General features: G+C 43.1%; 1 protein-coding gene across 14 annotated transcripts in view; it reads left to right on the top strand.

Annotated features, from left to right (window-relative positions):
- MCTP2 (multiple C2 and transmembrane domain containing 2) overlaps positions 1-14,414 on the top strand; it is a 236,938-nt gene that overhangs the window by 54,674 nt on the left and 167,850 nt on the right. For 9 of the 14 annotated variants that reach the window (XM_021099357.1, XM_021099361.1, XM_021099364.1 and 6 more), the window contains 2 exons: positions 8,652-8,759; positions 9,837-9,945. In XM_021099357.1, the coding sequence (XP_020955016.1) occupies positions 8,652-8,759; positions 9,837-9,945 (217 nt within the window). The remainder of the gene's footprint in view (positions 1-8,651; positions 8,760-9,836; positions 9,946-14,414) is intronic. The other 5 variants (XM_021099363.1, XM_021099360.1, XM_021099358.1 and 2 more) reach the window with 2 other exon arrangements.

Raw genomic sequence — 14,414 nt, 5'->3', positions numbered from 1 at the left:
AATCCATGTCAGGTGCATTAACTCCTTGAAGTCAGCTTACACAGAAGGCACATAGAATTGGGAGATTTTTATGTGACTGTGCATCTTTGCGTGGAGAGTGGGTAGGTGCCACCCTGAACCTCTGGCATTCGTCTGCTATGCCATCCATTTCACAGGAGGGATTGAGCTGCAAATGAGAACTTGACACACTCACACTTTGTTTGCCAGGACCGCCCTGCATCCATCTCCACATGCCAACATTCTTTAAGTTCTGTAAGATAGGCTTCCTCCTCCTTCCATAGGATTCAAATGGGCAGGTCCAAACTTTTAGTAGGCTTCCTTGCAGGACCTGTCCCTTTTTTTGGTTGACACATTATTCCATTATTTGTATGTTATCCCTTTCAGCCAGGCTAATATCCTGTCCTGATTTCCCAGCAACCAGATTGTCTGCTGTTGGTGACTGTGTGTGTTCATCCTCTGCTGGATGAAAGGTGGTCTTATGGTTTTACTCCCATTGCTCTCATCACAGCGACTTGGGGCTTAGGAGGTGGTTAGTGCATCTCCCACTACTGGCAAACGCCACTACCATGTTGCATTTGGTTAGCTGTGTGGAATTCGGACTCTCCTTAGGTTGGAAGCTCCTAAAGAGCAGAGATGATGTTGTCGTCGTCTTCTCCCAGCCTTTCTGCAAACCTTGCTTATATGTAATATATTGACTCACTTTGTGTCTGAAGTTGACTGTGAGATGCTGTGGGGCCTTAAGAGGTGCAGCTTGGTTGGGGGAGGTGGTGATACGTGGAGGTCCTGAGTGGGTAGGTGAGTTCTGAAGGCATTCCTGGATGTCAGGTTCGATATGAAGAAGCTAAAATTAAGCAGACTCAGAGGGAGAGTAGCTTACTTTTTCTTCTTTTTCTTCTCATCTTGCATTTTACCCTTACTTCCTTCCCTTGTCCGTATTCCGCCCCCATCCCCTGACCCTGGTAGTCATATTACAAGGTGCTTTCTCATGCCTTGGAAAATTGGTTAAGTATTAGAGACTGCAGAGAGTTGCCTCTGGTTCTCACCGCCCCCCCCCCCCCCATATTGTTGATGGAATTGAGATTAGACTTGGGTACTGGAAAAAATGACCAACATTTCAAAGCTGTCTCTAGACTTGTGCTGGATAACCAACCAACTGAGGTGAGAGGGGAGCAGTCGCTCTGAGTATGTGGTCGGAAAGGCTTGAAGAGGATGCATTTTGAGGTTAAGACTCAGATAGATGGGAAGTGAATCTAAGTAATAAGGTTCCTGCCCATGAGGCTAGAAAAATAGGATGCTCTTAGCCTAGTATGTGACAGTCACAAGTGCCCAACAAGGACTTACTGCTGTGATTACCAGCGTATTTATTAATGCTCTTATTTTTATTGTTACTTTTTTAGCCCGAAATCGAGGGCTGAGGAGGTTGGATGACTTGCCTAATGCTATCCAGCTCATAAGTGTCAGAGCCAAAATCCATGACTTTGAAACCAAGGCCTGTGCACTAAATTGTATGCACAATGGGTGTTGAGAAAAATACAGATCCTCAATTTGGGAGAACTCAGAACTGGCGCTCTGAAAAAAGTTGATCATCAAAGGAAACTGTTAATTTTTCTGTGGCCACCGTGCCCTTTTAAATGCAGGGGTAACTTTAATGGCTGAATGGGCTTAAGATCATGGTCTGTAGCTAATAATCCTGAATGGAAGGATTATTATCATCCCCCACCCCCCTTCCCTCTAATCCCACAAAGGAGTATGTCCTTTCCTGGCACTTCTTTTGACAGCTGGAGTTTGAAACAACTAGCTTTGGTGCTAGCTTATGTGGATGAGTTGAGTGGTTTAGAGAAGTATCTTATTGGGATAGTTCCAGAAACTGCTCGGCAACCACAGAGCTTCAGTTTAGTGACCACAGAGACGCAAAATGACAAACCACAGAGGAGAGGAAACAAGCTACAGCTCACAATTAAACAAATGTGTTGATTTCTCTACACTTCAGTGATGTGATCTTCACTCTTTTTAATTTCAAAAATCATTACTCAGCATAACTGGTATTAGCGAGACAGGCATGTAAGCCATGTCTCAGGGTCCTTCATGGAATTGGCCCCTTTTTTTCCTTGCCCACCTCCCCCCCAGTCCTTCCCCATTTGTTGAGTACCTACCACGTGCTGATCCTGCTCTAAGGCACTAGGAACGCAGCAGGCAGCAAAACAGACAGCAGTGCATTGCCTCATGGAGACCCTGTTCTCAGTGGTGGCAGGTTACAGATGTATTCAGAAAGTGTTAGATTTAGTGGATAAAAATAAAGCAGAGGAGGGACTTAGGAGTGCTGGGGTGCAGGTGTTACCATTTTGAACACAGTTGTCAGGGAAGATCTCTTCTGAGAAGATAACATTTGCACAAAGACCTAGAGAAGACGAGGAAGCAAGTTGTGTGCATGTCTGGAGAAAAAAGATTTCTCAGGGAAAGAACAGCCAGCACACACATTCCCAGAGGTGGGGGTGTGTCTGCCGTGTTTCAGGAAGAGCAAGGAAGCTGCGTGACTAAAAGGATGGAGGAGGCGTCAGAGTTACCTCTGAGGCCGTATCATGTGGGCTTTGCCATCCTGCCTGGCAACACTGCTACCATAACAACACCTAGGGCACTGGATGAGTAGATGCAAAGGAACCCCGTGGGATCGGCGCTGTGTTGCTCACTGCCAGGGCAGCATGCATCAGTAGCATATAGGAGTTCCTGTGGTGGCTCAGGGGTTAAGAACCTGACTAGTATCCATGAGGATGCAGGTCTGATCCCTGGCCTCACTCAGTGGGCTCAGGATCTGGTTGTAGATGCAGCTCAGTGGCTGTGGTGTAGGCCAGCAGCTGCAGCTCTGATTCGACCCCTAGCCTGGGAACTTCCATATGCCTCAGGTGCGGTCGTAAAGTAAAAAGAAAAAAAATAAAATGAAACTTAAAAAAAAAGTGTTTGCTATTCCTGCTGTAGACACTGGGGATAGCAGTTAAGTAGGGTTTTCTCAGATTGGAACTATGGAGGAAGTGGGCACAGGTTGATGAGTTGTGTGGAGGGGGAGGAAGACGGGACCATCTCGAAATACACCTTGGTTGTGTATCTGTCATGATACCAGTGTCGGCGGGAAGGTGTGCTCAGGATTAAGGCAGGGACTTGGCTTGCTGACCACCTTCACTGAATTGTTTTCTACAGTCTTCCCAAGCACAGCCAGTGTCTTCATAATAATACAAATAATAGAACAGCACCGCCAACCTAATAACACTCTGAGAGGTTATGTGTGAGTAACTCTGCTAAATGTGGTGTAAATATCCTCTCATTGGACCACATCTGTTTGGCTCCCTCTTTATGCAAAGAGCCTTGTACAGTGTCTGGCCCGGAGAAAATACTCAGTAGATGCCTTGGAATGAATGCATCTTTCTCCTCACAACCTATAAGGTTCATGTCTTTCTTATCCCTTTTTAGAGATATGCCCCTGGTCATGAACTTTAAGTAAATTTTTCAAGGACACAAAGCTGGGAAGGGGGATTCAAATCCAGGTCTTTGTGACTCCAGAGCTTTGTCTGCGACTGTGCAGAGCTGCATGCCTTGAGGTCAGGTGAGGTGTTCTGACTTTGGATTCTTCTGGTTCGGAGTACAGATGTGGTACAGTGAAGGGCGGGTAACCAGGACTCAGGTGAGAGACTTTCTCTCCTGCTTTTCTTTGGCCACCACTTAGCCCCTTAGCTCTGGCCCTCTATTTGTAAATTGGTAAATTGTAAATCACGAATGCAAGCCCTTCTTATAAGACTTTAATAATGGAACTTCTTATAATAAGAGTGTGTATTTGTCAGTTATAAAGTGGTCAGCAAAGTAAATGGGGGACCAGCATTCTTTTAAAGTATCCACTGTTAACAATCTTGAAAAAAATTATGGAAGGTTATGGGCAACTATTTCTGAATATGGTATTTATTATACCAACATTGACAGACTTTTTCTGTAAAGGGCCAGGTGATAAATAAGTCCAACTTTGTGAGCCACAGATCTCTTTCTGTTGCAACTACTCGACCCTGGTGTTGTAGCATGAAATTAGCCATAATGATATATAAATTTATACATACATAGTATATGAAGGAATAGATGGGGCTGTGTTTCAGAGTTTAAACTTTATCTATAAAAACAAGCAGTGGGCTTTAATTTGCTGGTGTAGGTAGTGAACATACATAGACACATGTGCACACACTTACACATCTGACATATTTTGTATATTAGGTAGTGTTCCAGGGTAATCACTTTAAGAGAACAGTCTTGGAGTGGGGAAGAATAAGTGTGTATACCTTGATGGTATGTATGATCAATAACCTCCTAAAAAGATGTGTAAAAATTGAATATGAGTAGACTCAGCCACTGGGTAGACCTGGATTTTTCTGAACAGGGGTTCTAATTTTAACCTCTTTTTGCCATGTGGGTTGCTTTGATTCTGTCACTGTATTCCAACATCATTTAATGGTCTGTCTAAGCCACTGGATCCCCTTTGCTCTTTTTGCTACTTCCTTTGCCCCATTTGTGTTTGTGACTACTTCGATTCTAAATATCCATATTCTTTTTTTTTTTTTTTTCTTTTTGGCTAACCCATGGTGTACAGAGTTCCCAGGCCAGGGATTAGATCCAAGCTTCAGGTATAACAGCTGCAGCAACACTGGATCCTTTAACCCACTGTGCCAGGCCAGGGATTGAACCTGCATCCCAGGGCTGCAGAGATGCTGCCGATTCCATTGCGCCACAGCAGAAACTCCCATGTTTTGAATAATAGGTGTGGGTTAGATAATTAAATAAATGTGTATTACGTATATTGTTTGCTGTACTTGTGACTTGAACAGAGCATTTCTCAAAGACCATCCCAGTGATCTTCCCAGCCAGCATTTTACTCTTATTTAGCTTCCCTGGTTTGGGTTTATGTCTCCTGCCTCTGAAGTTTAAACAGCCAAGAGTTGTTTACATTGCTTTTTATTTGACTTCCTGTGTATTCTTCATGGTAAGATCCTTCAGCTAGCCATGTGGGAGGTAATATTTGTACAAGATCACATTTAGTGTACATAAGAGAAAATGTTTTTTCACATCAGTGTCTTGTTCTTAAGATTCTTGGTAACTAGAGGAAATAATTCTTTTTTGAAAAAAAAATTGACCCATTCTTTCTAATAGTTCCGCATTTTAAGAAATGTGCAGTCTTGCAGATTGAGAATTCTCATCTGAAGAGAATGCAAATTATGTATTACCTTCCCATAAACTTTACCTTAGTAAGATAAAATGGAAATATCAATGTACATTTGCTGTCATCACACACCACACCACACACACACACACACACACACACACCACTTATCTGAAAGGTAATAGTGAGAGTTGTATGGCAGGTGCCTAGCCTCATGCCAAGATGTTAGTGCTGGATTTATGTGGGATGTTTGTATATAATTAGAGAGTTTTGTCATAGAAAGACTTCAGCATTGATGGTATTCAAAATTATTTGTCTTTTCCTGAGTATGTCCTTGGAAACATTTGTTTAAAATGGTTAAAGCCAGTGCTTAATGGATAAACAAACAATGTACACTCATAATGTTGGAATACTATTCAGCCATCTAAAAAAAGAGAACTGTTTATTCCGGAGCCAACTGAATGGATTTTAGAGGCACTGTGCCAAATGAAAGATGTCAGCCATTGTCAAAAATTTGCATGCTGTGTGATTCCCTTTATACAATATTCTGGAAAAACATCAAACCATAGGATGAGGACAGGTCAGTGACTGCCATGGCTTAGGGGTGAGGGAATGAGTTGAACACAGTGGGGTAGCAGGCAGAGGTTTTTTTGGGGAACAGTTCTGATTCTGCGTCCTAATGGTGGTGGTAGTTATACAAATATGTACATATGTTAAAAAGTGATAGCCCTGGACACACATGTAAAACTTCAATTTTCCTGTGTGTTAATTTTTTAAAAGTAAAGTGAAAAAGGAAAATTAGAGTGCTTGAATGTGTTTGTCGAGAACACGAAAAGAGTCATAGGATAGCAGATACCAGGGATTTCTGATGAGAAAACTACTAATTGTACTTTTTCAAATGAAAAACTCATGGATGTTGTTACCAGGGTTACAAAGAAGGTAACAAAAATGCAGCTTCTGCTCAGTGAATAACACCTTTAGCTCCATGCAGAGTGCAGGGGAATATTCAAAGTTATGTGTCCCCCAGCGGCTGTAACTCGGTCCTCCTGTGCTCATGGAGCCTTTCCGGTCGTCTTTATGGTGATCACTTTCCTTCCTTGGTGTGTATATATGATGTGTGACAGTTACGGGGGCTGTGGGAACCATAACTTTAAGTTCTGTGACTTTTCTGTGAGTAAAACCAGCCATAATGTTGAATTAATGTCATTCTTCACATTTAATTTCCATGTTGTTCTAAGTGGAAGACTTATCGCGTATTTGAATAAAAGCTCCGTGTTCCTTTTTGATAGCGTGTAAATGATGGGGGTGACGTGGGCTCATTTTGCCACTTAACGAATGTCATCATTAAGCACCCGGGAGGCGGACTTGGGGAGTGTATGTGCGGGTCCGAGGGCTGATGCTTTTTAAACCCATCCATTCTTCTCTTAGAAAATGAAAGAAACTGGACCACCATGTTCCTGGGTTAATAAGTACATGCTTTAAACAGAAGTTCCGGTCCCAGCACTGGTAGTGTTGTGGAACTACCTTCAAACAGGATTGATTAAGTGGATCATTGATTCATTTCATAAAATGAGACACTAACAGAGGGTATCTAGCTTCAGAGGACCAGACAGCAGATGTTCCCTGTTGGTTGTGCACGTGGAAGCCTGGTTCGGCTATTTTTGGTTTTGTAAATAGCCCAAAGAGGAATTGCTGAGCCTCCAGGAAATAATCGTGAGGAGTGTAATTGTGTGAGAGGCATGAAGAGAAATCTTTGATTGCCGTCATAAAGTATCAGGCTGTCCCTTGCCACTTCACCAGGGTGTCCTTTTATGCATAACACAAGTAGGAGGCACCGACTGAGAAGCAGACGAGGAGGTGAGCAGCAGAGGCCAGTTGCCTCCTTTCTTGTCTGCTGCCAGGTCAAGCCACACTGAGAGTGAGGGCCCTTTGCTCAGCCAGGCAGTGGTGGTCCTTCCAGAGCCAGGGGGACTCCGGTGGCTGAGTGCTGGGAAAGTGCTCAGAGACATGTCCAAGTGTCCAAAACCACCCTCGCTTCTGTATGAATAATATGGATGGAGTGAAATGTATTCACAGTCAAGGGACATTAGACCTGGGACTGGAGATAGAGTCAGATGTGGTGTGAGAAGCACAGATGCAAACCTAGGGCCTCTGTGCTCCCCAGTGAGAGTGCACCAGGCTCCACACTGACTTGCGATCAGGGCTCGTTTCTGCCTTGCTACAGTATTTCTTGATGTCACTGTGTGCAGAGGAGGTGGGAGCAGGAAGCCCCTGCTTGTTGGTAGTCTTTCATCATCCCTCTTAGGGCCTGGGAGAAATGCCCCCTGGCTCTGGAACCCAGGTTCCATTGCTGCCTGAGCTCCATTGAGAGAGAGAGAGAATCAGAGTCTTGGAAGGCAGCCTGCCTTGCATGCAGGCAGGATCTTTGAATTTGCCAGATAATCCCTGATTGTTGCTGTGGGTGGGAAGGACCAATGACCACAGGGCTGCTGGCACCCCCAGTGCTTCATGGTCAGCTAAGCAATCTCTTCAGGCCTGCTGCCTGTGTCTGAATTTACTCATAACTTCAGAGTTACTCAGCCCTTTTTTTGGGATGGAGAAACATCACGTCTTCCCACAGGAAACCAGCCCTGGCTAATGTGTTGGGCAAACAGGAACATACTCCAAATGCTGGAAGACACGTGTTCATTTCCCTTCCCCTGAGCCTTTCCATGCTGGCCACCATCTTCACAGAACCTTCATAAGACTCTTGGAGCACCTCTGGATTTGTGCATATAAAACCTGATACAGTGCAGGTGTCTACTGCATCCCATACGACCTGCTGAACCATGCTCACGTCATTGGCCCATGGCATCATTTCCTGGGTGTCTGAGGTATATTCAGCGTAGGAGACATAGACACCTCCCATCTGAGATCATTTGTTGGGAATTTGCATTTCCTACTTTTTGGTTGGTTCTTGGACAGTTGCTAGACCCATGAGGTTAGGGTTGGAGGAAAGTCTTTCTGATCACATTTGAAAGGTATCCTACCTGAATGCTAAGCTTGGGGCTCCAGGACCTGATCTGCCCCTTTCTCCTTAATGGCTGGGGGCCAGGTCCCCATGGAGGGGCCTGGCAGGATAACTCTGCTGCTTCTACCTCCTCACTGGGACAAAGCTGCTGGCATGCTAAGGACTTGGATGAACTAGAGATGCCTTAGCAGCCCAGTGGGAGAACAGAATGGGCCTCATCCACACTTTGATCAGTGATTGAGATAGCAGAGGCTGCAGCCAGATGGACTCCAATGAGTCAACCTTTTACTGCCAAGAGTTGCCTCACACATTGGAAGGTGGTTCTCACATCTGAAACTGAGTATGCAAATGGCAGCCTCAAAGGAAAAGACCTGATAAAGGATATCCTTATGGGTTGGTATCCTTTTGCTTCTTTAAAGCAGGGTTCTTATTAATTTTTCTTCTTCTTTACAGAAGCTCTGTGGAAGCACTGATCTGAATGCTTCTCTGACATCTCAGCATTTTGAAGAGCAATCTGTGAGTGACAATCCTTCAAAACAGACAAACACTACAGTAAATACTGTAAATATTTCCTATCAAATATTTGGACTTGTGTTTTTTTTTTTATCTCCTTTCTTTCTAAAGGATACTGAACTGTATCCACCCACAGAGAGGGGCCTCGCAAATTATAGCTGGAAAAGATGAATTCAGTGTCTATTGATTTGGCGGAGTGGGATAAGAGTCTTCTAAAAATACAGAGCCATGAAACTGAGTGAGATGGTACCGGAGACAAAGCCATTCTGAAGTGCTTTGAAATGTGGAGCTCGAAACTTTCAAAAGAAGGCTGTGGGGAGAGACTTAGCCACAAGATCAATTAATTGAAAGTCAAATAAGTGAACAATAAATCATTTTATCTGTACTCTCTTTTTCAAGAGAGATAATTTTGCACTTTTCAAAACTTTAATGGGATCCGTTGAATAAATATTTAAAAGTCGATTTGAATTGGATGTTATGGCCGGTAGGAGTTGATGCCTTCCTAGAGAGGGAAGTAATCTTGTGGGGGGTGGTGAGGCTGTGAGGTCAAGTGTGGGAAACACCATAATGGGGGCCAGGAAATGAAAGAAAACTAGGTGATAAGCTGGAGAGCACGGGGCAGAGAGGAAACGGGTTGCCTGTGGCCCCAGGGGAGGCACCTGCTAAAGAGTCCTGAACTGAAATGTTTCTATTGCATGTGGAGAAGTTGCATCAGAATTGAGGGGTTCAGTGGGGTGAGGGGAGAAAAAGGGGAGACATCACACAGCACCCAGGGGGGAGGATGCAGGTTCCTGGGAGCTAGCCCCACTACTGCACTTTTGCATGCTCAGGCCTCTCTGGGTTCTACAGGGAACTATGGGGCAGGAGTAGGACATGGGCGAGTCTAAAGGGATTTCAGATGTCGGCAGGCAGCTTATCTTGTCTCCTTGGAAGTTGATATTGTAAAGATCATTTCATGGATTCTGGTAGAATCCCACTGGGGAGGAGGACAAGAATGGGCTAACAGAACCATGTAGCCATGTCATCGACATGGGTGGGGTTGGGGGATGACCCTTGAAGGTTTGTCTTTAACAGGGATCATCTTTTTCCAAGACAGTTGACTTCACTTCTTCTCCATCTGTGCAGACTCTCAGGGAAGCCGGTGATGGCTTGAGTCACCTGCCCAGCCCCTTTGCCTACCTCCTCACCATACACTTGAAGGAAGGCCGGAACCTGGTCATCCGGGATCGCTGCGGTAAGTGAGCCCTGGTGCCACTGTGCTCTTGGTAGCCTGCATGCTGCTTTCTCTCAACCCTCATGTCAACCTGGTCAGTCAACTTTTTCCATCTCCAACTGGTCCGTGGTAGCCTGGGGCTTGCATCTGAGCTTTCCCAGGTGTCGAGGTGTTTGCAGTAAATTATTTAAACATCTTGAATCTTACCATCCTTTTCTATTATTAAAGTAATAATAATCAAATATTAATAATCATAACAAGTTAATGTAGAAGGAAATAAGATTACTGTTAAGTGCATGGCTAGCATGCAGCAGCTACTAAAGAAAATGTTTCCTTGGAGTTCCTGCCATGGCTCAGCAGTAACAAACCTGACTAGTATCTGTGAGGATGTGAGGTTCGATCCCTGGCCTCACTCAGTGGGTTAAGGATCCAGCATTGCTATGAGCTGTGGTGTAGGTCACAGACACGGCTTGGATCCCATGTTGCTGTGGCTATGGTGTAGGCTGCTGCAGGTGTGGCCCTAAAAAAAAAAAAGAAAGAAAGTGTTTCCTTAACTATACTTCAGTAAAACTTAAAAAATAAGTTTCCTTGATCCTAGTTTACTTATGCATGAGAAATATGTGAATATATCCTTAGTCTAAGTTATCAAATGTACACGTAGGTGGAAATGCTATCTGAACTACCGTCTTTCCTGCCCTGAAATCCCACTGGATTCCCCTCCCTCTGGATAACATCTGTTATTTGCATGTAATTGATTTTTTAATCTTTGCTACTTATTTCTGTGCGTTCACACACACATTTCATTGTTTTTTTTTTTTGTTTTGTTTTTTGCTTTTTAGGGCCACACCCAAGGCATATGAAGGTTCCCAGGCTAGGGGTCAATTTGGAGCTACAGCTGCCAGCCTATGCCACAGCAATGCGGGATCCGAGCCGCATCTGTGATCTACATCATAACTCACGGCAAATTTGGATCCTTAACTCACTGAGTGGAACCAGGGATCTAACCCACAACCTCATGGTCCCTAGTCGGATTCGTTTCTGCTGCGCCACAACAGGAACTCCCACACACGCATTTCTTAATTAAAATTATATTTTAATATCATTACTCTGCAATATTATTTTTTTTGCTTTCTCAGCCATATATATGATGCTGTGATGAACACCCTGTGTATATGGCTCCGTGCACAGATAAGAATATTTTATAGATAAAAATAGCCTATGTTTAAGAGAAGACAGTGGAGCCAGACTGCCTGGGTGCAAATCTTATTTTCTCCATTTATTGCTATTTGATTTAAGAAATGTTCTTGACCCCTCTGTGATTTAGATTGTTGTCTGTAAAATGAGTTCAGTACTATGAACCTACCTTATAGCCTATTTGGAAATTAGGAAGATGGAAGATAGTGACTTATATAAAAGTCTTAAGGAGTTCTTGTCATGGCTCAGCGGTTAAGGAATCCAGCTAGCATTCCTGAGGATGCAGGTTCGATCCCTGGTCTTGCTCAGTGGGTTAAAGATCTGGTGTTGCCGTGAGCTGTGGTGTAGGTTGCAGACACGGCTCAGATCCTGCATTGCTGTGGCTGTGGCATAGGCCAGAGGCTACAGCTCTGATTGGACTACTACTAGCCTAGTAACCCCGAATGCCATGGGTGTGGCCCTAAAAAAAGCCCCCTCCCCCAAAAAAAAAGAGTTAAAAAACTTAAAAACTATGTCGGGTTTCTACCACTGAATCAAAGTTAACCATTGTTAGCAGCTAAGGACGGAAACTAGAAATGCAATAACAAGATCCAGAAGATGCAGATTTTCAAACTTAAGAAATACTGGCAAACGGCCCCCTCTACTGTATGTACAAAGTATGTCCTCTCCTCGACCGTGGCTACATGTTCCCTACTTTGTCGCCATTGAATATTTACTTTTATCGCTCTTACTTTTGGGCAGTCTCTGAGGTCAGGTGTCCACATGTCTTAAGTGGTACCTCATGGACTATGATGATGATGAACATGGCTGTTTGTAGTTCCTCTTCTGTGTATGTCTATCTGTATCCTTTGCCCAGTTTTCAGTTCCATTTTCCTTCTCACTTTTTGTCCTTCTTGAAAATTTTCAGCTTTCATTCATTCATTCATTTGCTCCCCCATCTGTTGTTTATCCATTACTGTATGGTCTCATTTGTCCTTCAGAGGTTCTGCCTTTCATTGTAGGTAAACATATTTATTTTTCCTTGGTTGTACTTAAAATTTATTTTGTTTAGTAGGTGGGACCTTTTTCATCTAAAGCACTTTATGTCTTTTTCCAGGTCTTTGCTAGTTTCTCCTGCTGGTTCTCGCTACTCTGTTGTAGAACAACCAGGAAAGAGTCTCTTAGACCATTTCACCTGTCTTCTTGGTCTTTTACCTTGTCTTCCTCATTCTGGCCATTGCTTTTCTTTCCAGGTAGAATTCCTCAGCTTGGGCTTCTAGCTCACTCATTTTCTTATCAGCTGTTATTACCATTGTGTTATTCTGCTCATCTTTTGTCTTTTTTTTTCCCCTTCATTTTTAGAACAGCTTATGCTTCTTTCATATGTGACTTGATGCTATGCCAACCAGTCACCCTGATTCTTGCTCTGGTTATCTTCTGCTTCCTGTATCTACTGCATCCATGCTTGGAGCATCTACATGGAGCATCCCACGTTCACCTGCCATACCCCACTCCTGTTCTCTTGCTCTACCTCTGCTCCTAAAAACCTTTTCTGCTGTGCTTCTCCCTTGCTCTTATTTGGGACTGTGGGTTCTTCTACCAGTCTGATCTCACTGACTTCCATCTTTGCGGGCTTTGTATGACCAATGTTTGTTTTTTGTTTTTTTGCCTTTTTTAGGCCTACACCCATGGCGTATGGAAGTTCCCAAGCTAGGGATCAAATGGGAGCTGTAGCTGATGGCCTACACCACAGCCACAGCACTGCCAGACCCAAGCTGATCTGCAACCTTACACCACAACTTATGACAACACCAGATCTTTAACCCATTGAGCAAGGCCAGGGATCAAACCCGCATCCTCATGGTACTAGTTGGGTTCATTACCTCTGAGCCACGACGGAACGCCTGACCACTTTTTTTTTTTAAGTGAAATTACTCTCTCCCTCTTTCTTTCTGTCTTTTTGTAATTTCTCTGGATTTCAAAATAGTGAACAAATCTCAGTTTCTACTTGTTGGTAAATTGTGTTTTCTATCAAAGTTCTACTTTCTTATCTATCAGTTGTACAACTTCTTGTGTTCTGTCATTGTTTACTATCATGATAAATGTCTGCCTTTTAACAGAGAGCTCTCTTATGGTTATTTTGAATGATTTGGAGCAAGATACCATTTCGTCCCTGAAATCCCATCTGAGGGACACAATCATAAGCCAGAGTAAGGTTGCTGCCCACAAATATCCTGACTTTTGCTTGGAACCTGCAACATCCAGGGCATGCTTCTGCCAAATGATGATCCTTATAGAGCTCAATTTGGGACAGTTTTGCTGGAAATGAGAAATGTCTTCTTAAAGAACTCATTTAACTTTACTGGAAAGAAAGTGCTCTAAACCCTGAAAATACATGTCCAGTTTTAAATTTTTGCAAAGCTCTAGTGGGATGTAACTTGAGGGATGTGCCCAGGCCTTGGACCTCTTCCAGGGCCAGCTGACTCTTTTCTAGTTTTCCATTTTTCCTGGTTATTTATTCCTTATTGATGTGAGTGATCTGGCCACACCAGGCTTGATATATCACATTGATAACATTGATAGCAGGTTCCAGGTAGATAGATGGTCGGTCAGCGTAGCTGCTGAGGAAGGAGCCATTGCCTCCATCAGAAAGTGACTGAAACAAGAAGATTTGTGTGTATCTCCTCCACACTTTGCTGCTTTGCTTCTTTGAGCCAAAGGAGAGATTGTAGTCTGTGCTCTCATCCCATCATTATCATTTCTATCTGCATAATTTCCTCAGAGTTAAATAAACATCATATGACAATTTGGCTTTATCTCGTGTAAAGCTAATATAATTTAAGGATAAAAACCTAATAAGGAGTGTAGGTCATAAACTGTTGTAGCACCCGTATATCTTTTTAAAAAGTTATTCTATCAAAGTATAGTTGATTTACTATACTTGTTTTTAAAATTTTTTTAAAGCATGGTTGATTTACAGTGTTCTGTCAATTTCTGCTGTACAGCAAAGTGACCCAGTCATATATATATGTGTGTGTGTGTATATGTGTGTATGTATATATATGCGTCCTTTTTCTCATATTTCATTTAGAATGGATAAGCAATGCGGTCCTGCTGTATAGCACAGGGAACTATATCCAGTTGCTTGGGATAGAGCATGATGAAGATAATATGAAAAATATATATGATTTACAATGTTTTGTTAATTACTGTAGAGCAAAGTGATTGAGTTATACATTATGCATCCATATATATTCTTTTTTGTCTTCTTTTCCATTGCAGTTTATCACTGTAAATATATTGAATTTAATTGAATA

Source organism: Sus scrofa, chromosome 7 (genome assembly GCF_000003025.6).
Source record: "Sus scrofa isolate TJ Tabasco breed Duroc chromosome 7, Sscrofa11.1, whole genome shotgun sequence".
Classification (NCBI taxonomy): Eukaryota; Metazoa; Chordata; class Mammalia; order Artiodactyla; family Suidae; genus Sus; species Sus scrofa.
This window is presented reverse-complemented; position numbering and strand designations above follow the sequence as displayed.